At 46.2% G+C, this 26,668-nt stretch overlaps 1 protein-coding gene across 1 annotated transcript; it reads right to left on the bottom strand.

Annotated features, from left to right (window-relative positions):
• Positions 1 to 744: 744 nt before the first annotated feature.
• Positions 745 to 26,612, bottom strand: LOC131281961 (lachesin). Its single transcript, XM_058311337.1, has 2 exons — positions 25,658 to 26,612; positions 745 to 2,763 (listed from the first exon to the last, which is right to left on the bottom strand). The coding sequence occupies exons 1-2, from the start codon at positions 26,199 to 26,201 to the stop codon at positions 2,198 to 2,200; spliced, it is 1,110 nt and encodes a 369-aa protein (XP_058167320.1). The 5' UTR covers positions 26,202 to 26,612; the 3' UTR covers positions 745 to 2,197.
• Between the last annotated feature and the right edge of the window lie 56 nt (positions 26,613 to 26,668).

Below are 26,668 nucleotides of genomic sequence, written 5' to 3'. Positions count from 1 at the left end.
ATATTTTAAATAAATTTTCGATTGGCTCTTCTATAAGCAGATGAGCGCTTATTCTATTGCTCCATTGTTACACCATCGCCACTTGATTGAACGCAAACACACACACACACACGCACTCGCTATTTTCGGCTCGCCGTCGCCGTCGGTTTCCTGCGAAGCGGTCTCGCGGACTTCTGGTATCACACTGATCGCCGGGGCCGGTTTGCAAGATCGTGCTGTTTTCCCGCTTTTCCGAGAAGCTGAGGTTCGGTTGCGAATTTTCTCTCCCCTAGCAATTCACTCTCATCTTCTCTATTTTAAAAGATAACTCCCATCACCATTTATCCTGCGAAGAAGAAAACTAAAATACCCAACCAACTGTGAGAAGGTTTTAACGGAAAAAGCTGTTTCTGTTGTATAAAAACACTCGTTCATTGAACATTTTTCGTCTAAATTAGCAAGTCAAACAAGAGAATCTTAAAAAAGTTTCAAATGTAGTTTCTGTAAAATAGAAAAATATAATTTTCAAATAGATACGTTACCATGTAACGCTTTGTACCTCTGGTTCCGATCTTCGATAAATGTGGTTTTAGCGCCACCACCAAATAACGGTAGTTTTATGAACTATTAACATTGTAAGGGTTTCTGTCTTCGTTAAATATCCCTTTCACTACCAGAGACCGGAAATTTCCCGGAAAAATTACAAAATCCTTTAAAATTGATCAACCAACAGTTTTACAAAATGAAAACACGCTTGAGTTTTATTAAAATCTAACTTAAAACGCTTTATTCATTCGGTCGCTGCTTACATTCATCAGTATCCTGTCGTCTTGTTGCCTATTGCTTTTAGAAATTTTCTCACATTATACACTGCTGGCCGCGAAAATATTCTTACGAGTGAAAACCATCGAAAGCGACATTGCGTCAAGCAAAAACTCTATTGCTTTAAGCCTTGAAATTATTTGTTTTTTCACCGCCCCCATCGACGAGCGCGGCAAAACACCGTGTTTTCGGCAAACTAAAATTATTCGTTCTGCTTACTTTTCAAAACGTGATCGAGAGAAAAAACAAGTTCCTATATAGCACTTATTGTTTAGCTAAACACAAAAACCTTACAATTACGAAGAAGTAATTTACTGCCAGCAAAGCTGCCTCGAACTGATAAAACGCTTGGTTTTTGATTTCTGCCACGCTGCCTGGATTCCTGTGCGCGGGACCGACGTACGGATAAAAAGCTTTGCCTCTTTGCATTCGAAAGTCGCTCTCGCGACGAGCTGAGTTCCTATACCATATACCGCGCGTTCGTTCGCCCTTCCCTTCTAAATCTATGCCCGGACGACATACTGTAGCCATAAAATTATACAAGAAGTGTCGAAACTGGGACTACCAAGTTTACAAAACACTTGCGCTGCTCTCACTAGAGTAGCATTCCCGTTGCACTGCGCACCCACTGCTGGCTAGTCTAACGAGAAGCCGACGAAGAGGAGATGAAGTCAGTTCCCTTCCTACGTACAAGAGCTATCATGTTCACAGATACCTTGGAGGGAATGGTTGTATATGCTTTACTTAATTAATGGATTGCCGAAAGTTAGCATATCTGAGGGTCGACTTACCCACTTGAATGATTTCCTAACTTCTTTTCTTTTTCCTTCCTTGTCTACCACACACCGTTTTGTCTTCCGTTTCCGATGAGCCACACATTTCGTAAGTCAAAGTGTATTCTCTACTCTTCCGGATTGCATCTTCTTTTTCGGCAACAATATTGGATGAAGAGTACCATCCTTACTTCTAGCTATTCGAGATATGTATTTGATGCTTGTTAGTAGATCATTCGGAACGTGTTGCCCTATCTCTGATCGGTTTCTGAATTAATAGTTTGGGTAAGCTGGAATGTGTCTTGGAGGTAGACCTTAAGGTACACGCATTAGAACAGCGAAGTTCTCGGTACAAAAATTGTATATAAAATTGCTGTTCCTAAGTCGGTTTCGGTTCAAATATGATAGTATTTTCCATGATTGACCTGCGGAAGGTCTTTGTGATGTTTATCTAAAAACCTGCGGACGTCCTGAGATTCGGAGTCCTGAGGTGATCAGGTGTCGGATTAGTGATGATCAATGGTCAATGGAATGGATTGTCGATCGTTTTGGTTGCTCTGTCGGTTGCCGGCTAAAGAAGAGATGGAATGCACGAAAAAGTTGGTCCATTCTCGCACACGGGTTTACGCGTGCTTTACGTGCTGTGCCGCCGCAACCACCGCCAGGATAGTGGCCACCAGCAACAGGAAGCTCGACACCGTCACCGTACTCGCATCGCCGCCGTAACGCGCCTGCCCGCAAGCCGGCGGACACACGGGAATGACCGACTCGGTGAACTCGACGCGGCCCTCCGCCTCGCCCAGCTTGTTCGTCGCCTGGCAGATGTACTCGCCGTACTGGCGCTTCTCGGCCGTGATGACACGCAGCGTCGTATCGGTGAACTCGTCCGCCGTAGCGAACTGCGACAGCTGGTAGTGCTGGTTGCTCGAGAGCTGCACGCTGTCCTTCAGCCAGCGGATGGCCGGTGGCGGATACGCCTCGATGTGGCAGTCCAGATCCATGTCGTACTGGAGCGCCTGTTCGACGCGTGGCCGCGGGATGGTGACGACCGGTGCAAACTCCACCTCCAGGTTGACGTTACGCCGATCGCCCCGGCTGACACCGTTGTCCGCCACGCAGTAGTACGTGCCACGGTCCTCCTTGCTCACGGCGTGAATGTTCAGCACGTTGCCGGAATAGGTAGCGCCACCTGCAACGAAAGGGAGTGAGAGAACACACGCGAAACAATTTATTAGTAAGGAACATCAAAATTAATTTAATTTATTGCAACAGTTTACGCCATAAAACGTACCTCCGGCAAAGCGAACTGGAGGGAGAAAGAATACGTTCCCGTTTTGGGGAAAATTTAAAGACCACAAACAAACAAGCAACAAACGGTAGTGGTGTTTGTGGTTGTTGTTTCATTTCCCCCTCAGTTTCAGTCCCCTCCCTTTTTCCCCAAACAAGGACAGCATAAGCCGCACATCGAGCCTTCGTACAACGAAAACTTTCAAACATAGAAAAATGGCTTCCGGTGTGCGGAGAAAAAAAAAGCAAGATGATGCTTAGGCTCGCGGGTCCGCCAACGCCGAAAACCGGCAGGACACAATCTGTTGTCTGTTGCTGCTCGCGTTTTTTTTTATCGTTTGCGCTTTGCTGATCATCATGGTTGGACGTTCAGGCCAAGGTGCAGGGTGGTGGGTTTTGGGTTTTTGATGTGTCGCGAGTCAGTGAGCACAATGCTTGCTGCTGCTGCTGGTGCACCGATAATTTGTTGTGTCCCTTCTCTCGCGCTGGCCAGCTTGGGAAACCCCACACAAAAAAAGGGTCGGTACGGCGATCATGAATAGTAATTACTCAGGCACGCAGGGAAATAATATCAACCGACGCAACGATAGACATTCGGGCTGTTTTTAATTTTTTCTTCTTTTCTACGACCTCTTGTGTTCGACAACGTCTCACGTGGTTAGCTACGCACAACGACACGTGCATACGGAGCAACCACATCCGATTGGGCCTTTTTTTTGTCTCGAAACTAAATGGACATGATAATGAATTAACGGTTCTAGGCTGTCGCGCGTTAGGAAGCGGTTCCCTCCGATGCCACGCTCGGTGAAATGGGAGAAAAATTATCGTTATTTGTCACTGTGGCGGCACTCCTTTTTATGTCCTGACGCAGGATAATTCTCATTCCCATTCCGGGGCCTTCGCGCGCGACTGGAGATGTCACAGGGTTTAACAGCCCGGAACAAATCCATCCGTTTCGTTTTCCCCAACACACCCACGAACGGTGTGGGGTGAGAGGTCAGTATTCTACCTTCGGCTCTACAACTGGTTGAGACTAATAATGAAGTCATTATACGATGAATCGGTGTGATCAGATGCAGTTTTTAGATTGAAATAAAGCTTGCGTCAAATGGTGAGCATCATGGCAACCGTGGGGGTTGTATGACTTGGCCGCCAAGAATATGATTTTCAAATTTTACACAATATAGTTTTACGATCAACGGTCTGGGCACAGTTAGTACGACACAATGTTTGTGTCTTTGAAATTTCTTCGTCTGTCTTTCTGTGTTTTATGTGCCATTACTTTCCGTCGTAAAAAGCAATGAAATCTCGGCCAGCATTAGGACCATTAAAAGTCAAGTGCGACCAAACCCATGGTACTTGAACACTGGAAGACCGTCTTTATGATCATCACATGGGGTGAAATGAACCAGAAACTCGCCGACGCGAAGCATAAATTCAAACGCCACGGTAACCGATACGAAATTAGAGTATTATCGCGACTAATGTTGATAATGTTTCTATTTAACTCGATGGGTCTGAGGCGCAACGTTCGATGCTCAGTGGGTTGTGGATGTTCAAATTGAAATTTAATATTTTTGCTATCGAGCAACAACACGTGAACGTTGCATAACGACGGTTTTTGGTCGTTCCGACCTTCGTTGGTCGCAAGCGGAGATAAGATTCTGTTGTGGCCACACCGTTGGCACTGTTGGCGGACAGTTTTGTGAGGGTAGATTTTTGAATAGGAACATATTTATCAAACCGGAAGAGGTTTCGCGTTTCATTTCCTGGCCTTAGAAAGTATCTTTATTTAGCATCATACCCCATGAAACTAAAAGTCTGAAATACTGCTTCAACCGCAAACAAACGTTGGCTTTATTTTTAAAGTGTAAACATTTGACTCTAAGTATTTAAATTTGAAACGATAGGCTGTTTCAGCGGACATGATACGCAAGCGTTTTGTTTTTGGTCTCGAATGAGTGTTTCGTATTCTGGTATGTCTCATGATTGTTTAACGACATTCGAGGCGTTTGCTTACGCATTTCTCGACCAATCTTAACTTGATCAAGTATCGCACGATCAAGTATCGAAGTTTGAGATCTGGCGATAGTGATGTGTCCCGTTTCAGAACCACTTCAGCGAGACGCGGTTGTTTGAATTTCAATGAGCCTTGCCGGTCGCCGTTGCCCAACAAAACTTGTGCTCAATGATGGCTTAAAAAAAGAATTAAAAAAGAGGAATGAAAAAAACGGTCACACTCTTCGGTCCGGCATAGTAGAAAACGCAACGGAAAACCGACGCCGGGCAGCACGTTTGCCCGAGGAGAAATTAATCCGTGTCCCTTCCATTCTGAAGTGTCTCCGCTTCGTCACCTTTCATCTTCTCGCACGCATTTCCCTTCTGGCGTGTGTTTTCAAGTGGAGGAACACACTTGAACGAGAGAGGGTGATGGGAGTCGGGTTCGAAAACTGTCACCATTTTTCCCTTCTGGGTTCTGGAGAAAGGTTTCCGAGAGGGACCGTGGAAAACAAAGGGACGCGCCAGGCTCGTTTCATTGTTCTGCAATTGGCCCGTTCCCGTCGAACCACGGGCGGGTCGTGATTCACATTTCGGGCACACACATAATGCACACGGATGCACATTCGGGGCTGGTGTTGGCATTAAATTCCGCGTGCATCGACATCATCAAAATCAGCTCTACACACCCGGCTAAATTATCGTTGTGGGACGTGTTGTTTCGGCGACCAGCTCGAGGGGAGATGATAAACGAGCTGGGAATGAAAACGATAAACTTCAATGCGCAAACCGACACGGAACTCGACCGTTTGGCAATACAATTCTCTTTTGCTAGAAACAATCCAGCTGGTTCGGCTATGATCCGCTTATAGCCCTCCGCTTTCGATTGCTTATGCTACTTTGAATGCCCAAATAACATTGACCTTCTCCGGAAGCTCGATGGGAACAGCAAAAGAGATACTTTATTCGGTTTACGGAATCGGATTGCGCATAATGGGGACATAATCCACTTACTTCAAGGACTAAGCAGAGCTTTACACAAGCACCGTGCATTTTGTTTACCTACTGTTCGAGATGCTTATGACACTTCCGAAGGAAACAGCGTGATTCGTGCCAAAAACCGACACGAACAACAAAATCCTTTCAGTTTTACGTTTTTCAACAGAATAAGTAATTTGCGATTCCAAATCGCAACTTCCTGCGAAAGTAAGAGTAATTTGCGATTCTTACTCGGAGAGGTCGATTGAAGATTCAACTGAAGTTTTTCGTGGAAGCTGAAAATGGAAGTACAAAGCAACATTCGGAAAGGCGTCGTACGGATTGTGCGTGCAGAACTGAAGGACACCATAAAGGATGTCATTAGGAAGATGGAGCAGATGGAAAATCTGGTTCCCGGACAAGTGCTTACGCTGTACAACGGTGGACGTCCGGTTTCCGAGGAATTGCTGGTCTCATCGCTTCGGTCGAACGAGCTGGAGCTGTTGGTCCCACTCCCTGGTGGCAAGGTACACGGTTCGCTTGCCCGCGCCGGGAAAGTTCGCGGCCAAACACCCAAGGTCGAAAAACAGGAGCGCAAGAAGCGAGCAAAAACTGGCCGGGCAAAACGCCGGGCGCAGTTTAATCGTCGTTGCAACTGCGTAGTACGTCGACGACATCTTTAAACATTGCGAACACTTCAACTGAGAAGATTGTTTCGTAAGATTAATAAATATCAACTTCTAGAAAAAGCGAACGTCTGCCTTTTTGCGTAATTTATTCCAAATGAACGTATTTTTCATGACATAATCCAACATCATTTCTAAGAGAATCTACAACACGTTCCAGTTTCTTGTCAACCCTCATTCCACGAAGCCATTCAAATTTCCAAAACCAGAGCGATGGAAGAAGCGAGAACCCGTCATAATTTCACTGCCGAGTCTAGCACAATCAACCAACCAGGCGGATTGTGCGTGACTTACGGAGCGGAAATCGAGTGACAATTGCACGATGCCATCCGGGACCAACGTTGTACCGGAAGTCTTCTACCCGCTCTTCGCCCGAATCATCATTTAATACGATTGCAACCCATTTTGGGCTCGACCGACACGGAAAATCCCATGCGAAACCGTCTACGAAAGGAATTATTGGCTGCACAGCGAAGCCCTCTCTACCCTCAACGCCCGTGTCCTTGATGTGGAAGATTTAATCCACTTAAAACACAACCTTCCCACCAGCTGGCACAATGCACTCGGAGAGGGATCCATTGCTCTCGATATCCTTTTCTTGCTGTTTCCGTTGCAGCACTGATACCGGACGCTTTCAGTCGACGCATCTGACGGGGATTAAATTTGAGCAAATTTCGTATGATTATACACGCATGCCTTGCTAGGAAACAAAACTGGAAAACTAGACCGTGGAGTGGAACATTTTTTTTTGCGGCATTTTGTTTGACGACGCTGGCTTATTACGATTCGCTGCTAAGGATAGACCTTCAGGGTGGAGTAATGATAGGTTTCTATTCCAGAACTAACGAATTTGGATTCAGTGCAGGGAATACGCGAATTGGAAACAGCTGCAGAATGTAATTCAAGGTGTGTCTATGATTAAATACATAATTGTATCGTCCTTTAAGCATAGGTTAGCTATCGTTTTGAATTACATTTGCTTTTTGCAAAAAAGTTTAAATCGTTGTAGGGTAAATTTATGGAACAAACGCTTCCGAAATTGTTCCATTTAAATAGTTTATGGTGCCCATATACTGTTGTATGAACATAAATCACGCACAAACATGGTTTCTCTTTTATCTTCGAAAAGGTAGTAAATTAAAGACAGCAATAAAACTATATCCGCAAAGCCCTGCTCACAACCGAATCCTCACTGATCTCGTTAGCGAGTTAGAAGGGGATTGGTTCGACATGTGCGGCTCAATTTGTAGCTTCACATTGTCTTCCCTTGTCTTCTTCACCTTTTCGACGGAAATGAGCCTAATGTGTCGCTGCCTACAACCCCCCCTCCCTCCGAGGTCGGATGCAGTTTGTGCTCATTAGCGTCACTCACGTACGGCCTCATTATTGGATGAGACCTCACAGACAATTTTGTCACCAAATGTTCCTATTTTCTAATCCACACTCGCGTTTCTCGCGTACAATGGAAATCGGAAATGCAACACGCACGCTTGGATGCGCTTTGTTTCCAACTTGTACCCCAATGAGGCCGGAAAAGAGAACCTACTTTCAGGCAGCATCCGCGGTTCGGTTATCGCTTTTGAACTAGTTTTCGTCCGCTTACAAAGCGACTAGATCAGTGTAGACGATTGTCCATCACTTCGATGGTTTCACAAGATGGAGTTGCATTGAAAATGATTGCATTTGTGATGCAAATATTTGCATACAATCGGTGTACATAATGGGCAGTGTGAAAGTGAGATGAGCTCATCAGACTTTTCAGGAAGGTGAAAAATAAAGTACTATCGATATCAAGTTATCGTTATCATATCATATTTCGCTTTGATGGTGGAAAGAATGTCCTCGTTTTTACGGCGACCATGGAAGGACACCATATTTTCGGCAAGATATGAGAACACGACCCTCAACGGTTCGGGGTTGATGAGCCGGTGGCAAAATGCAACCCGGAAGCTACACCCTCACACTTCTTCCAGCTCCTTTCTTTCGCTCTCAATGCCACCACCCGGAAAGGGAAAGGGGCCGGGGTGTCGAAAAAAGGGTCCTTTCGGTTTCTTTTCAGCCAAAAAGTCACCATATATCCCGGGGGCGATCTGAATCGGGTGAAAGGTACGCTGGATCGTTTGCAGGCGTAATTGGTATTGCGTCCTTTTGCAACCCCTTATGAAGGGTGTGTGTGTGTGTTTCCAATTCTGCCATATTCCATTTTGGCATATTCGAGCGATCGAAAGCCGCTTCCTTTCCTTCGCTTCCGGGTGCAGTGAAAGTGTGGATTTTAAATCGTTCCCTCCTGGGCAGTCCCGCGCTGTTGTTTCGCTGGCCAACTACATAACCTCAAACAACACACCGAGGTTGCAAGGACAAGGACAATGACAAACCGACGCAGCACTTTAACGACGCTCGGGGGGCCCACAGGATCGGTTTCCGGCATTGCATACCTGCAAAGGAAAAAAGGAAAAAAGAAGTATAAACCTTTTGCCTGGCATCATCGAAATCGTATTTGTGAACAACGCTTTTCCCTGCGGGGGGTTGAGGAGGGGGGTTCGTCGTGTGTGCACTCATAAATTAGCTTTTGCCTGACAGGCAACGAACCCTTCCTTCCCCGCTCTCTTCCCTTTGCTCGCAGGAGTGTCTCTTTTGCGGGATGCTCAAAAAGAGGAAACCGAAAACCAACCCCGTTTCGACGAGTGTCCTTCCTTTTTCGAAATCATTTCGACTGTCGCGTGTGGCGCATGTGTTTTCCCCAACTTTGTTTGCGTCGGTTGAACGACTCGGAACGCGCGACCCGCGTTTTCCGTTCGCCAGCGAGCCAGCATATGTCGCAAAGGAAGGTTATTTCCGGCCAAGAGAGGAAGCATCGGAAGGGCGTAGAGTTAAAACCGTGTGTTTCAGTTCCATAACGTAACAACTTCACGCAAAGGGTGTTGCTAAAAAATTCCTCGCACTGATGCGGGTGTCCAGGTGTCCCTATGGAAGGGACGAGAGGCCACCAACTCCGATGCAAACGTACCAAGGATCGTACTTCCCTTCCGGGGGCTTCGGATGCAAACAAACGAAATTCAAAGTCTCTTTCATAGAAATGAATATTTTAAATAATTCAATAGATAAACATTTGCCGGCCAAGTTTGCGCCAAAGTAAACGATCCGAGCAACAAAAGCGCGTTGTTCTATTTATCGAAAAATCCACCGAGAGTCGATTTGGCTTCCATCTCCGGGTGGTTTTCTATTTGATGTTGTTCGACTCGGAAACAACATTAAAACACCACGAAAATAAAACCCGACAACCATATCGGGGCGCGTGGGGGGAGATCGTATTTTTCCCGTACGCGAAGGACATTTTCCGGGTGGGTTTGAGAAATGTCGATTTTCGTAGTTTCGTGGAAAACCTCCATTTTATTTGCAGCCCGCAGGTGCAGCAGGTGCAGTTTTTCGTCCCACCGCGTTTTGTTTGATGCCTCCGGCGCCGGCTGTAACATGTTGGAGGTGGACAACCCCTTTTTTAACAGTACCCTTCCTTCCTCCCTACCCAACGTAGCTGATACGCATCGGTTCCGTCATAAATTCTTCACCAAAAGGGGCCGAAAGAATGTGTGGGTGCAATTTAAATTGATCCTTCCAGCCCTTGGACCGCTTTGTCGCCGCCATCGCAGTTCTCTCTTCTGGAACAATGCAATGAAAATTTAATTAATTACAATTATAAAACCATGCCACGCGCATTCGTCCGGCAGTGGGCTCGGAGTGGGGTGGAAAATTATGGGGACGATTCTACGTTTCAATCTCACACGTCGGGGGAAGATTCCACTTTGGAGGAAAACGTGGTTGGGGCTTAATCGCTTCTCTGTGATCAGATGTTGTTTCTTTTAATTTACTAACTTGTAAAATACAACCAAACTTATGTTTTGTTTATTTAGGAAAAAGCTTTTTATCGTCTATAATTGCAACTTCCAGAGTGAAATTCACCATCTAATGGTAAATGATTATCGAGAATTCAAAGGGGCCACATTTTCACCGATCGAAACACGCAATCCTTAGATTGTAGACACCCGATATAGCCACGGGTTCGAGGAGCCTCAGAAAGAGTATGTTAATTGCCATGATGGAGCATAAATATCGATTCCACGAAGCAGAAGGTTCCATATAGTGGTTGTCCAAAAACAACAAAATATGCTTTCTTTCTCTACGTTGCAGACAAATAATAACAGACCTGTCCGTTAATGTGCGAATAATTTATTCATTTGCGGTGCGTGCAACGAACATGATTCATTTTTTCCCCCGAACAACCCCTGTGCCAATTTTTGTGAGGAAAAAATATCGATCGGAATCTCGCACGGAGAACCCAACGAGGTCACAATTTCGCGTCGTTAAGTAACAGGGCAAACTTTAATGGATTATTTGCGGTTATGTTTGTTTGTTCTTTTCCGCTGCACTATTTCGCTCGATTATGGGACATAAAAATAATCGTTATTTGTCTTCATTATGTGTCATCTTTCTGGCCTTCTTTCGATGATTATAAGTTACCGCACCGTCGTTCGTACGCAGGGTATAAAGGGATTCTAGTTCTCCCCTGGCGACGCCGAAGTAACATCCTTTGCGACACTTTGGTTTTCAATCAAAGAGGGAGTATGGATAATCCACTTATCCACCCCGGCAAAAGGCAAAGGCAGGCAATCGAGCGATTAGCCAATCGAAACCCGACGGCTGCAATCGTTCGAACGCATAAAACGCTACCCCTCAGGGCAGTGGGTTGGTCGTAAAATAGGAAATTTAGCTTCCAACTTAGCCCCAACCGGACGACATTCGCTTTTGTGAAGCGAACGTTAGGCATTTTAGGTTCGCAAGGGAATTTAACTTCTCTTTCGTTGAGTTGAGTTTTGTGACTTCGTGTCGAGGAAAGAGGGACTAGCTTTCCAAGCACAAATACAAGCCCAACCAAAGTGAAGATAATTGATTTATCATGGCGTGACTTTCCTCGAAGTCAGGTGGCAAAGGGCTCGGGGACCGGGATTGTGTTCCCTCTTCTGTGAACCGTTTGTCTAATTAGTCAAAGGTTTTTAATCAAACTGAAAACCTCTCGTTCCAGCTTGTCTCACAAAAGGCGCGTCCTTGATCCTGAATTTCGTCTATTTTCCATCAAATTATCCACGCAACACAAGGGCCCCCGGTCGCTAGGCTCGTTATCATCGGAAAACTCACCCACCTTTGACAGGAGCTACTTCTCATGGAAAAAGCGACGAAAAACAACGGTTCAACAGCTTTACACGCATCGGTTGTCGCTAATTAGAAACTATCTTAAATTGTTTTCGGGTAGGAAATGGGTTTTGACACCCAAGGCACATTAAAGGCACAGGCCCCAATGAAGTGGGGAAGTGTGTGTTTGTCCTTTTCCCGTTCGTCCATTATCCTTGCGGCTAAAGGTACTCCCTTCTATCTCTCGCTTGGGTATTCTGAGGTCTTTGCGGTAGACACCAAATATATCGAAAAAAGGTTGCTTTTAACTAAAAGAAAGGGGAGTCAGGTTCGCGTGTCTAGGGTTCACTTGTGCATGAAATATTCCCTAACCACGCGTCTGATCCGCGTCGTTCGACTATCGATCATGGCGGGCGGGAAGGTTGGAAGTGGGCGCAAAAACATTGCTCAAAAAAAAAAAAGGTCTAGAGCCAAACCCCGGGGTTTGGAGCGGGTGCATCTGGGTCTGGGAGGGTCGCTAAAACCACCGCACTTTGGTATGCGTCTGCGTGTAATCGTAAGGTAGAAGCGTGTCTAGTCCGGATGTCGCCACGAGGTTCATGAGGTGGTCGACAACCCGTCAGACGATGACGTACCATCCCCAACACACACACACACCCCCGTCGGGGTTATTTGCCATCATTATTTTCCGCTTCCCGGCACGCCGTCCTCGTCACTCAGGTAACACGCGAACGAAATACTCCTTTCAAGGAGGGAAAGTTTAAGGCAAAAAGGAATATAAGGACCGATCACCGCAAAGGAACGTCCCGCCGCCGGCTCAACTGACCATCGTTCCTCCTTCAATCGTGAATTTTGTTGGTTTATCGGCAGCTCTTTCCAAGGTACCCGTTATTTCCAAACCTCGGATTTCACCGGAGAATTTCCTGATCCTTCCGGATATATCCTGCGAATATTAGGAGTACGATTGGCGATCCATTTGAATCTTTTATGTTTGAATTTTTATATAAAAAAAACTGAGATAAATTTCAATATTCTTTTTAACGAATAGGTCTAGAGGTGGATAGCAAAATATAAAATTATTCGCTATGACTTGGTTAATTTTTTTTTTCAAAACTAAATTACAGGGATTTTCAGTTGATATCATAACAGTAGCAGTATTTATTCCAATTGCAGCACATGATATTCCAACAGTACCAGTTGATTTCATAACGCAATCATGTTTATTATAACTGTGTCAGTTGAAATCAGAATCGTAGCAGTTGATATTATAAAGTTGGTATGGCAGGTCGAGCGATGCACGTAACTAACAAGTATAAACGTATATCGCATGACTGACACGCCAAAGTTGATTTACAAAGCAGGTGAATTCATCTCGCATGAATCGCTTTAATTTCATTAGAAAACGAAAGGAATTTTTAAACAAGATGTCAACTGACACAGTTATAATAAACATGATTGCGTTATAAGTTCAACTGACGCAGTTAGAATATCATGTGCTGCAGTTGGAATAAATGCTGGTACTGGTATGATATCATCCGAAAATCCCTGTATTTTCCCAAAACAGGTCCAAGTGCCAACATGCGGTAGTTCTAGTGTTACCTGCACGTTTGTTAAAAAATAGCGGAAACCAACCGCCATCCAGGATACACAGGATATGTTTATTTAGTTCCCTTTTAGCTGGGAGGTTTGATTGCAGGGCGTGTAGAAACTCCAGGAAAAAAACTGCCAGGAAGATTTGTTTCCGTCCCGAAGGATTTCACGACCGCAAAAGCAGTCGATATGTTTTGTAGAAAGTAACAGTAAAAAAATGGTAATAAACGTTTTGAAGGTTCGGAACAGCGTCGTATATGGCAATCATAATGCAACCCAGAACGACCAGGACCGGGAAAGGACAGGAAAAGCCAGGAAAAGCCTCCGCCAAAATCCATAAAACTTCCACCACTCGTCATCGGTCACGGTCATGATTGTTATTGCTAGGGGTGGGTTGGGGTTTGTCTTTTTTCTTATTCGTTTTTCCCGTGACCATAAAACGATTGCACACCACACGGAGCACCGAGCCCGTTTAAATGGTTCTATTCGATTTGATGGCTTACGGTTGGAGGACGCGGCCCGGGTCAAACCCGGGGAGTCCTGTCAACCACTGTAAAAAGGTGCATAAATTCGTCGCCGAACCTTCGAAGGGGAGCGGCGGCGGCGGCGGGGTTTGTTCAGCAGGCATAACGATGTTTATTGGTTGCAATTGACAGGAGACAGTCACTGCCCTTGTCGTATATGCTGTTGTCTACGATGTGGTTTTGCATCCGTTAATTCACCTGGCCTTGACTGGGTATCCGTGTGTGTGTATTTGAGTGAAATTTGGGATTGGAAAATGAGCGCAGGACCGGAGGGTTTGAGTGTGCCATGAAAAATGGATAATTTATCCTTCGTCTCACTGCGAACGGAAAGGACCTTCACCAAAGTGCAACTCCCAATTAACTATCTATTGTGTTGATGGCAGCCTGTTTTTTTCGGCTTAAACGTTTTTCCCGATAAACATCCTCCCTCTTTCACTCGTTATTTTGTGCTTCAATCGAGACCAAAAGTGAGCCTTTACACATTGTTGCGTCAATGTGCTTGCGCTGTGTGTATGAGTCACCCCAGCCTTCAGGGACCTTTAGAACTTCAGTAAATCGAACTCCGTTCCTCGGCAAACACCCGGTTGTACGGGGAAAAATAAACACACCGCCGCCGCCAGTTGGAAAAAAACAGCCGGAAAGGATGCAAAACAAACAAAACCATATTCCAAAGGCGACTAGACGATAGATAAGCAAAGAACGCGGCACAGTAAAACGGTTTGCCATCGATTTTGGGGGTTCCAGAACTTGGATGATAGACAAGGGTCGAAGAAACACAACCTCGATCGATCTTCGTCTGCTCTATCGTACCCGTCGGGACTGGAACCGATCCTAACAAAATATTGACGCAAAATACGGTGGAATGTTCAACCGATCGAACCTTGATCCTTTACTTTTTGGCGAAGAGACGAACCCAGCAAAAAAGGCAACTAACGTAGTTCACTCTGACAAATGGCGGTATCGTTTCACAGGTAGGTCCAACTCTTCTTTCCCATTTTTAACCCCGTGTAGGACCCGATTTGTACAACATAAAACATATTGCATAGACGTACTATATACAGGGCCGTGGCGGAAATTGGAAGAAAATTTATGACTTGCCACACATGGCAAAATATTATGGGTTAGGAAAGGACGTTTCTGCGAAGCTAAACCAAAAAAAAAGGGGTGCGTGTTCCTATCCTTCTGCCAGCAGATCAACGTACGAGATCAGGACGTCAGGAACCATCGGAAGGGTAGAGGACAGAACAACGTTTGCACCTAATTGCGCAGATTTGCATCAGAGAGTTTATACAAAATAGGAGAAAATCACGAAAGGGAAGCGAGTAAAACTCGGTCGATCGAAACGGTTCTACTTCTATGGAAGAAATGGAACCTAGGGAACACCCTTGAGTTTCGCACCAATGTTTAAACAAATCATTTCTCGGCTTTTTTTTTGCTTTCTAGCCTCCCCCCTGCTGAATTGAAATGCCTTTTTCCACAGCGAGGGAAAAGGGATGCACAGCATAAAAACTCCGCTCTCTCTAACTTGTTATTAATTGTTATGAATAGCCAATTTTCCGAACGACGACCGGAAGTCGGCGGGTAACGGATTTAGATGCGATGCGACACTGTGGATGGGCACAGCATCACGTCCACTGCATGCCAGCGTTTTCCCCCATGAGAAAGAGAGAGAAAGAGGAAAAAGTTGTAAACTTTAGTTTCATCCATCTCCCATTTACATCTAGCCAATCTAGTTCGATATCACCGTGTGTGCGAGGAAACCCCTTTCCAGCAGCGCGCCCCAGAGCACGTGTATTGTAATAAAACTGCGCTCTGATAACCTAATAAAAACTATATTATAGTCCCATTCCAAGCGGACCGGCGGGATTTAAGCTTCGGGGAAAAAAACTCTCATTCCAACTAAGAAATTGTGAAGGGGTTTCACAAGTTATTGGAAGCATTCGAAAGTGGCTGCACCGAACGAACGGAAAGGGCCCAAAACCCTTCCGAAATATTCTTCGAGGATTGACGAATGAAAAAACTAACCTCTAAATTGATGATACTTCCTTCTCCCGGTGCGGAGTTGCTTTTCGCCATCGGAATCCCGACAAATTCTTGCATTGTTCCCAGTCCTCCAAAGTACTCAAGATATCCTCCCGGCAATAACAATAGCAGTTGTTAACACTTCCCCCTTTGGCTTTATCCCAACGGCAATCGGGATTGTCCTTCTCGGGCGTGCACGGCAGGGAGGAGGATCTTTGCCGTCGAGGGTTTGTAGCCAATGGGAAGTATATTAGTTACATGATAATTGCCAGCGATTGCAGAACTGAACAGGAACCAACCTTTACGGACACCCGTGGACAACTAATCGAGGAGGGATTCCTCACAGTACTACCCAGGGATCAAAGAACGTGTCGGTAGGGTCTCTCTGGCGCGATAACGTTCGCCGATTTGAGGTTAGGAACGGGCCCCGAGAGCCCTACCCGTCTGCTACGACCGCTTGGACCCAATTACCCTCCCATTCAATGTCAATCATCCGTTACGGAGCGCAGGGCGATTCCCACTCGAGAGGGCAGAACCAGAAGGACGCATACGTTAGCAAAATGGCGCCGGGAGCCGGGGCGACGACGATTGGCAGCGATTTTCCGGCCATTTCCGGTTACGCTCACACACACGGGAAGAGTTGTCATAACGGTGGATTAAATATGGTCGGCTGTTGATTGAACCGGTTACTGGTTAAGCGGGTTTTTCAGCTTGAGATTTATTTGTTCCGTCTCTAATCTTTCCGAGAAATAGATGTCTATTGCTCGGAAAGCTAAAATGACTAGATTGTTTTCGTTTGAATCTACTGACATCATACAAGAAAAATGAATAACCAAGTGTGGTCATATTGAGCACCAACCTAGCAACGAACGACCACTTTCGTTGAACAAAGTCTTGGAAAGTGCTCTCCTCCGTTTCCATACACACTTTTCCCACGCATGCCGAGTGCCAATTTCCATTTCCCAAATGCATGAATTATACGACACGACAATAACTGCAGCAAAGATAAGCTACTGGTCGTCGTGGAATTATGCCACCATAAATCTAGAAAGTTTTGAACACATTTCCATAACGGAGGGTTCAAAGTTCAGGCAACACCGCAACACCTAAATAAGGTCGTAGCCTACTTGTTGTTTTCCCCTCCGAGTATCTTCCGCACTAGATCCACTCTACATTAATCACGTTTTGCTCGCCATTCCCGGACCGAAAATTAATCTTTCCCGATTAGAAGCAAAGAAGGGAGGCGGGGGGAGGGGTTGGTTTTGGTTCGGAAGCATCACAATTTAATTTCCGAGCTCGTAGAAGCGAGCCCAGAAACCGCTCCCAATTGTCTTTCGTCTCACAGGGCATCGCCGGCGGCGGAAGACAGTTGAGCTAATTACTTCTTCGGAAAAGACGGAGAGAAAGCGGCGGAAGGCAAACGCAAAAAAGAAAAGTTTACGCACACAAATACGTTGGAAGATCGAAGAGAACGGAAAGTTCAAGGGGGACGAGACGGCTAACTTTATTTCTTTTGACCCAATTGAAGATGATCGTACGCATCCAAAGGTCCGAAAACTCCGCTCATCAAATGATCGAAAAGTGACACATTTAAAGAAAATGCTGGACGTTCAATTCTCCCAAATGGGGGGAGGGAAAGGGAAAACGTCCGACGCGGGGGAAGACCATTGCAAATTGATTGTTGATCTTCCGCCATTACACTGTCATCATCGCCATCAACCTCATCATCGTGCTCGTTGGAGGGGTTGGTGCCTGATATGTGCCCCGATGTTCATCGCATCGGAAAGCTTTACTCATCTCGATCTCTATTAATGCTCCCACACCGCCTCCCCCCCACGGTTCCACCCCAAAGACCAGTGTGTGTGTGTGTGTGTCTGTTAAAGACGCATGGTGTGCCCATGACATGTCGTTCCATCATCTGCGACCATAATGGTTGACTAAATATAATGATTGGCCTCAGCGCGACCTGCGGGATCAGTTTGTCCCCTTTTTTTCTCCTTCTCTCGCTCAAACGCAGGAAACGGAGGCGAGCGAAAGCAATCCACTGCGTCTTGTGGTCACGATTAGGAGGCCTGGGGAGGTCAGCTTCTTCGAAGCCGGAGTTGGAAGTTGGTTTTGTGTCATCCCCGTGTGTGCGCCCGAGATATCATCTGGATGGTCCGGGACATGAACATCCAAGAAACATAACCTAGCTTAACGCGCGATCGGACGCTGGTGTAGTGTGGCTCTGCTCCACCAGATGGCCAAATGGCTGGATGATGGGTTCGTCCACGATCACCCGCTCTCCCGGAGGAGGTTGACGCGCGTCGGTGTGCGTTTGCACGGCTAAGTAGAAAAAGAAAAAGGGCACTTAATTGGTGCAATTATGGTGAACCAACAATCAAGCACCAGCGCCAAACGTCACGATCGGTGTCTGTACGTTGGATTTCTTGTTCTTGCCTCTTGCGCCCTTTACGTTGGGCGAACTTCTGGCGGAGGAGAAGGTTATCGTCGACACGCATCGTGCGTCTTCCATTCCGGAGCCGAAGAACTAGAAACGAGTACCACCGGGGTCGCATTCGTTCTAGATCACGCTTGGAGGGTGTCTTGTATGTCAAACAATTAGGCGAAGTGAGCGACGAGTCCCCCGGCCGACCCGTTACTTTAAAGTCCAGAACTCCCTTACAGCCCATGATGTCGATAAACGCATATGACATGAGACATCGGTTGCTTCTCACGATAAAATTCCAGATCGAATCGACACGATCGTGTGACGCCTATCGACAGCATAGCTGAGCGTATATGCTACACCAAAAGGGCAGACGAGAAGGCAAACACCAGTTTTATCGGTTCATGACACTTCATGAGACACCTCCCTAGTTGACATTCTAACAAACACCACCGCACAGGACAAGATACGATGCGATTGTGGTGCGTGAGGCGTTGGAGAAACAGTACAACGCGATGGAGTATCTTAATTTAGGTATACTAACAAGTTGGTGATGATGGCAACAAGGCATGATGTTTTCTTCAGGATTAGAACATTTATTTTTATGCTCCAGATATCAGGATTGGTTGTATTGTCGAAGGAAATTTGGTAAAAGGGTAAATGAGAAGTTACTCAAATTTAATTTAATATGCCTACATTTGGAAATGTTTAAAATCATAACCAGCATCTATTATGGCTAAGTACTTTCTTATACACCCAATTTGATACCGCTGAGCTGACGAAAGCAGAATGTGACCCGTTACCAACGGGGATCGCCCCGTTCGGAGGTAAATAAAAACAAATTGGAAGGTTCGTGTCAAAGGGCCCATCACCATCGATCGTGAGGAGATTAGTTACCGGGTATTTCGTCCCCTCGTCAGTTTCCAGTTCCACTCCCCATTCCATGATTCCCATTCCGTTCAATTATCGCAAAGAAAGATGGCGTAATGCTCGACAAGCCACCGGCGAGCGATCGACAATGGCGCGCGAAAATGCTGGTGGCATTGGGCGAAACGATTAGAATAGAAAGTACGCCGGGCACAATACTTCCTCCTTTCCTTCCCGTTGCTTTTCCCCCTCTCCGCTCCCGGAGACCCAACCGCTCGACATAATTTTCCGAGCATGCAAGCATAAATCCGTTCGTACTGCCAGTTCTCCACGGATGTGCGAACCCGTAACAATGAGAAACGGAGGTGCCTACATCCCGTACCCGTTCTCCACAGCATCGCGCGAATATAACGATCGCCACGGGGAGAAGCAGGGATAGCGGGTGAACGGAGGGAGGGGGACCTAGAAATCGAACGGAGCTTCGTACCGAAGCGAAGCCATCGGTTAGAAGTCAACGACCTGATATGCTACGCCAGCGAGGCGATGCGCTGGAGATCGTGGCCCCGTTCGTATGCTCCTATGTGCAGCCTGCACATAGACAAATACAACGACGGGGAACTAGGGGGTTGGGTGATCGCGGATGGATTGAGAATCCAACGAGAACGCGATGTGCCGTTCGTTGGCTCCTCCACTGCAACTCCATCTATTCAACGGCGCATAAAAATCCGTCGAAACATCAACAGCTCCGAACAGATTCGATCAACTGGAAGGTCCACCTTCTTTATCTCTATGCCCGTGCCCTCTGATAGAGTCCCGTTGACTGGTTGTGGCCGGCGTCGTAACCGCAAAACCAACGTCTAATCGATCGAATTATAATCCACACACACTGTCTCTTCCTCTTTCGTAGTTCTTCACCTCATACACCGACCATCGCTCGTTTTTAGACTCGTCATAGGGCCAATAAGCGATAGGTGAGGACCAATTTCCTCAGCAACGATCGCGATCTTCGCTCCCTTCCTGGGGTACACCTCTGCTCCTGTACTGTCTTCCACACGAGAAGGGCGAGTTATCTCAAGTCCAAGGAAACCCCGGGTGCCAGAGGATCCGTAGATCTAATTTGCATCTTTACGCTCCGGGTAATTGCCCCGCTGCTGCCGCTGGATTTCGTTCGTGATGTTCAAGCGCTATTGATCGGAGCGAGAAGTTGGAAGCGTTGCCAACGGAAGACATTCATTCAACCGTTAGGAACACCCCCTCCTGACGGTGAGTCATTTGTAGTTAATTTCTTGATTGTTTCGTTCTCCGAGCGTGTGGCGCAAAAAAAAGGTGAACGGGAAACCGATGATGCAACCGTCAATTTCCATAGTGTTCGATATTGGGCAGAAGTCTTCGCACACCGAATTCGTCTAAAGGCTAAAATAAGTCAAAATATATTCGACACTTTACTAGGTAATTCTGCCTGAGGTTGTTGGCCCCTTTTCATCCCATGGATTCTGGGCCCTTTTTTCCCCCGAAAAAGACTCATAGCTATGAACGGAGTATAAACATGTTAGAAAAAAAAAACTGTAGAACATTTCAAAAATCGTGTAGAAGACCGTAACCATTTCCTCCGTAATCATAATTTAATGAACCTTCCACAATCCACCTTGATTTGGTTGTACGACAAGACGCGAGGGTCCAAACCTTGGAGCATACTTCGCAGGGGGGGGGGGGGGTTTCAAATTAACGTCCATTTATCTAACGCCCTTGCACCATGAATGAACCTTCTTGAGCTCTGGATCCACGGGAATTGACGAATTTTGGAACAGCACAAAGGTGTTACGTTCAAACGTGGGGTCCAGACATACTCCTTCCTGTTGGGAAGGTTCTTCAAAGGGACGGAAGAGATCATTAATCACCTCCTTTACATTCTGACGTAGAGTAACATACAGTACTCCCACGCGTCTTGAAAGGTGCTTCTTTGATGCATAAAGAGGTTCGAGTTCTTTCGGTCGAATGTTACAAGCACCGAGGAGGAACTAATTAAAGAGATTAAACACGTCGATTAGGTTAATGTACTAATGGTAAAAGTAACCGGTTAACGAGTAACATTTATTCAAATAAAAATGTAGAAAAAGACACTAACCATTGGAACTTGAACAACCTCCAAAATCAAAACATCGGCTGGAGAGCGAGTGGATCTCGCGAAAGTTTGGCGCGAAACGGTGCAAAACACAACCTCTTTATGTACAATGCAAACTAAATCCACCAACCTTCTGCTTCCCCTCCCCTTGCCCACCCCCCCCCCAGAGGTTCTTTCTTTCCCTTCGTTCAACTTTCCCTTCAACATGCGCTATTGTGTCGATCGAGCGGACATGCAACATCATACAAGGGCTCGGGTAGTTGTAAAACCTGAATGGACCAAAACCGGTTCTGCATTTGTTCTACCAGGAGGGCTGTGCGTTTGGGGGTCAGCCATACTGGCGGGGGGAAAGACCCCAGATGAGCGAAAGAGAAGGAGCGAGACGCGATCGCAATGAACCCACACAGCCAACAACCAACAACATGCTCCAAAAAGGCACGAAAGGGCACGAGCACCAACACACACACACCAGGTGAGGGATTTCTTTGTAATAACGGGAAGAAATCTCCAAGGCGGCTCCCTTTATTCCGGGGGGTGGTGGTATTGGGAGGTGAACTTGGACTTAGCCTTCCGTTACTACGGTGTACGGTGTGTGTACATATTTACGACAGCTCTAAACGTCGAATCGAGAGGAGTTGCCATTGAACACCTTCGATGTCAGATCCGTACAAGATTTGTCCTCTTATAACAAAAGTCGGTCGTGTTTAGTATACGCCCATTGCAACACAAAGAATGCTCAAAAGAGGTGAAGCAATTGGAACGCATTAATGGTGAAAGTTAGAATATTTACCATCAATAAACCGCACGCCCCAATACCGCCTTCCTAGGGTCTATTGAATGTAAAGCTGAGCTCCTACAGCCAGCGGGAAGTGCCTCCCGTTGCTCTGTTTTGTAGGTAAACACATTACCATAACCGAGGACCGATGCGGGTGCGTATTTGAATTCGGCTCAACGTCGACTTCTTATGTGGCATTTCCAGTTTTTCCAGAGTGTCGGTTGTGCTGTAATAAATAATATCTCCACCACAGATCCTCCTACTGTGTCCTATCGGTGTCGCACAGTGGGAAAAATGGGTGATCCTCTACGTTTTACGACTTTTGACTACCCGTGTGTGTGTAGCGGGATTTTCTTCCAAACCCTACTCCTACCATAGATCATCAAATGTTTTCAAACACGAAAATGAATTCGGGATTTTACTACGACTTCACGGATTGAACATTCTGACGTTAATCTTGGAAGTATGTTTCGCCTGTAGGAGTGATCTCCGATGCATCAAAGTGTATGTCCCAAGCAAAAAAGCCTCAAGGGAGGTGTTAATTTTGTCCGTCTCAACAACAACAAGGCGTGGTGTAGTTTCGTGTTTTTTTCTCAAAACATAATTCAAGAGCCGCTTCAGACGAGAAAGTGGCATTCAAAGATCTAACCTTACATCGGAGGGTGTAAATTGATTATGCCAAGCGAGCGAGGGATCCACAAAACGATCGGAACATTTTCCGGGACGTTCGTGGGATGTATTTTTGGAACATTTAATATTTATTCTCTTTGGGTCATGAGTTCAAATCGTGAACGAAACAAGTGGAATCCGAGATGCTCCAAATTTTTCCTAAGAAGATGTGTCCAAAGGTAAACCTCGTTTGACTTACTCTTACGAAATCGTTCGGACTTAAGAGTCATCACTTACAAACTTGCTTGGTTATGTAAACCCTAGACCACCGGGCGTGGTTGCAACGGGAGCCAAATTGAATTTAGCTTCACTTAAACGTAAACGGCCGATGCAATATGGGATAGATTGATCTCCCCGCGCACGCTCCGTCGAGGGACCCCCGCCTGGGTTTGCATAATTTAAGCATAATATTTGCCTGCTTGCATGCTTGTATGCAAAGCGGAACAACCGTGGAAGTGCAGCACACTTCCTCATGAGAACCGGCGCACCGGGTTTTCGATTCAACCGAGACATGATGTTTGTTGTTTGTGCGAAATCTCACCGTATTGGGGGGTTCTCCATTTGGGAAAGGTAATATCTATTTGTTTTCCCCTATTTTTTCGCAACAGCTCCTTCACTTTTCCTGCCGGCCAAATCATATGCGAGGGCGAGTTTGTTTTAAACATGAAAATGCAAAAGAAAGCGACCCCCGGAGGAGGAATAAGGGAGAGAGAAACGAGAGCAGTTAATACATTATTTTCGGTACGGTGGCAGGAAAACGACTTCGGTGTTTGCATAATTGCAAAGAAGGTTGCCGATTGGCGGAACTAAATTATGCACAAAATGGGAGGGCGAGGCTGGTCTTAGAAGTGTTTCACGCTTCCTGGAACCGCAACGAAGGGCCTTTCGAAATTTGCAATCAAACACACGTGTTTAGTTAAATTTGGTTCGTTTTGTCAGTCGGTTTTTGCATGCTTTTGCGAAAACGAAACCCAACGAGTCGTAAACGCATGGCCGTAACATTTTTCAATCCATCTTATTTAAAATAAAAAAACGAGCCACCGACGGACAAGTGCCTGGCGTGCTGACAGCAAGCAAGCATGAAAAGTCCGTTATCAACTGCATCGAATTCAATTATCATTCTCCCCCTTCGGACGAAGGCGTCATAATAGCGTGGAATGCTGGCGAATACTTTCCTACCACGTGATCTCTCACTTTCGATCCCGCGATCAACATCTTCTTCTTGTCGTGGAGAGTACAATAAATTCTAGTTCAGCACGACTCCCCAAACCCCGTCCTCTGTATGATCCATTTGGATTGCGCCTTTACATCATCATCATCATCAGCATCATGATCGTCGTTCCTGTCGCTTTCGCTACAAGTGGGGGGAAGTCAGTGTAATTCAATTCCAGTTGTCGCCTCGACTGCAGAAACCGCCGATTCAAAGATGCATAAAATTGATGTGGGTTGCGCATTACACATAAAAGAAAAAAATGCTTATCTATGTGGCCTTACGACATCCGGACGGAAAGGTACCTTAAACTGCACACTTTCTTTCACCTTCTGGCGCTTGTGTAGCCTTTTGTACAGGACGTGACACAAAAAAAAGGAAATGTTACTATGGCGCCTAGAGAAAGCAAGAACAATGTTGCCGACACCATCAAACAAGCTTGAGGTCCGAGACGTTTTGGGCCTTCCTTTGCTGGACAAATGAAACCTCGCCTTAGGCAAAAAACCTTGACTGGTCATATAAACACCTACTCGTGTTGTTATTGTTCAACAAAGTTCAACAAACAGGTACATGCAGAGGATCTGCAGCACGGGGCAATATTTCCCTTGTGGACCATTTCCGTTGTTCTTGGCTGTCCGGAAGAGGACGACTTGAAACATTCACTCACTCTGCTTGTCCGATACGATGGACCTGACCTGCCCAGCTGACGTTTTTGTTCCATGAAATCACAGGTAAGATAAACCGTAGCGATATCTGTGTCATAACTTTCCCTGCGCGCGGGTCAAAGTACAAAGAGTAGGTCCTTGAGAGCCACCTTCGTCCATGGCGGACCATGCGATTCGTTCCGGGAAAAGAAAAGATTAACAATCGGTCGATTGTGTCCAGAGAATCGCCACCATCATCTTTGGGAGGGCTGTAAAGTCAAGAAGGCGCAACGGAAGGAACGCCACAAGAAACGAGCATGTTGGAAACAGAACGTAGAACAACGTGAAGAAAAACATGCGTCACGGATCGGTAACCTTTCGCAAGGGTGAGCTGATTTCGGTTAGAACTAGCCAGAATCGATCTAATATTATGCTCCGGCGGTGTGGTGTTGCCTGGACACCGAGAACCTTTTCTCGTTCGGTCTTTTGGTTTTTGTTGTAGCACAAAATCACCATCTAATTACACCTGCGTTTTTGTAGAAGCAGGGTTTTTGAATTTTATATTTTTCTCATCGTTTTCATGTTCACAGAACTGAACGCATGCACGTCTCTGCAAATTGCACTTCCGGTAGCACCGAAAACAAAATACATGTAAGGAGTTGGCGGTATACAATTTTGTGGGAAAAATCTCCAACTTTCAAACAAAGCATTGTAACATAAATACTGCAAACAAAGAAAGGACAATCGTTAAAATTATTAGCCTTATAATGTTGATAGAGGTCTGAACATCGCAGACATATTTTGGCTTACATATTACCCTACATACGCGAAGTAGAATCATTGTTACAGATCATCAAATATAAACTTTTAAATAATGATCGTTATGACCTATTTTCCATCGCGAACTGCGTCATTGAACCGTACTTCAGGTTCCAAGTATTTACTGCTTATGCTTATTTATACGATCGCGATCGCGATATGAGTCACGGTGTGGGCATTACGTGAGCGAGATTTTAACGAACACGTGAAGATCATAGAAATGGCTGCCGCTGGAAAAAAGGAAACGACCAAAGCCCTCATAGGTAATAAACGTACTTACCTGTTGGAAGGATGGCGTTATTTTCGCGACGCCAGGTAATCTGTGGCACCGGATAGCCGGACGCGTAGCACTCCATCTGGGCGGGCTGACCCTCGGAGACGACCAGCGATTGGGTGGAGTTGTCGGAGATGATCGGAGGGCGACGCACGTTAAGCGGCACTTCGGCCGTAATTTTGTTCGTTACCGACAGCACCACCTGACACTGATAGATGCCGGCATCCGTCTCCTGAATGTCCTTGATCTGCAGCGTGTAGGAGGAGGAGGACAGGTCGTAGCGCAGCGAGAAGCGCGAGTCTTTCAGCACCAGCGAGCTGCCCGTCGACAGGAAGACGACATCCGACCGATCGTTGCTCGTCTTGATCCAGTGGACGGAGTATTCGCTGGCGTACAGGACGGAGCATTCCAGCTCGACCGTGCCACCGATGTCCTTGATCTGCTCCTGCGTAATGTAGGAGATGGTAGGGGTGCGCTGCCCGCGAACGGAGCCCACGAACGCGATCACTAGCGCCACTCCCAGCAGCAACGACAGGTTGTTGTTCCACATCGCGTTTCTTGGCTTTCTTCTCACTACTGCGAACAACGGAATCTTGCTTTGCGCGGTACGCTTTTAAGCACTAGAAACACCACACACTGGAATTGGGGGGAGGGAAAGGAGGCAGGCAAAAGCAGTGCTTCACTTTCTGGACAAGATGGAAGATCACTGAGAGGAAGATGGTCGTCGCGGAACGATGATCGCGTTAGCTCGCAGATCACTCTTTCAAATATCAAAAAAAAAGATTTTATCCACCACCAGGCGTTTCTTTTCCGTTAAATGATTTTTTCAAAGTTAACAAACGCGATATTAGAGCACGATCAGGAGAACGATCAGTGCTGTTCCGCAGACGAAAGCTTCACACCACACCCCAAAACGACGGAAAGCAACCGACCGCGATGACGAAATCGAAGCACGACGTGTTACTTTAGCAGCGGCACACACAGGTATGATGGCTTTCAAGCATTTTGCGGCTTGAC

This window comes from Anopheles ziemanni, chromosome 2 (genome assembly GCF_943734765.1).
Source record: "Anopheles ziemanni chromosome 2, idAnoZiCoDA_A2_x.2, whole genome shotgun sequence".
In the NCBI taxonomy this organism is placed as follows: Eukaryota; Metazoa; Arthropoda; class Insecta; order Diptera; family Culicidae; genus Anopheles; species Anopheles ziemanni.
The sequence above is the reverse complement of the archived record's forward strand: the minus strand, read 5'-3'. Positions and strand labels throughout refer to the sequence as shown.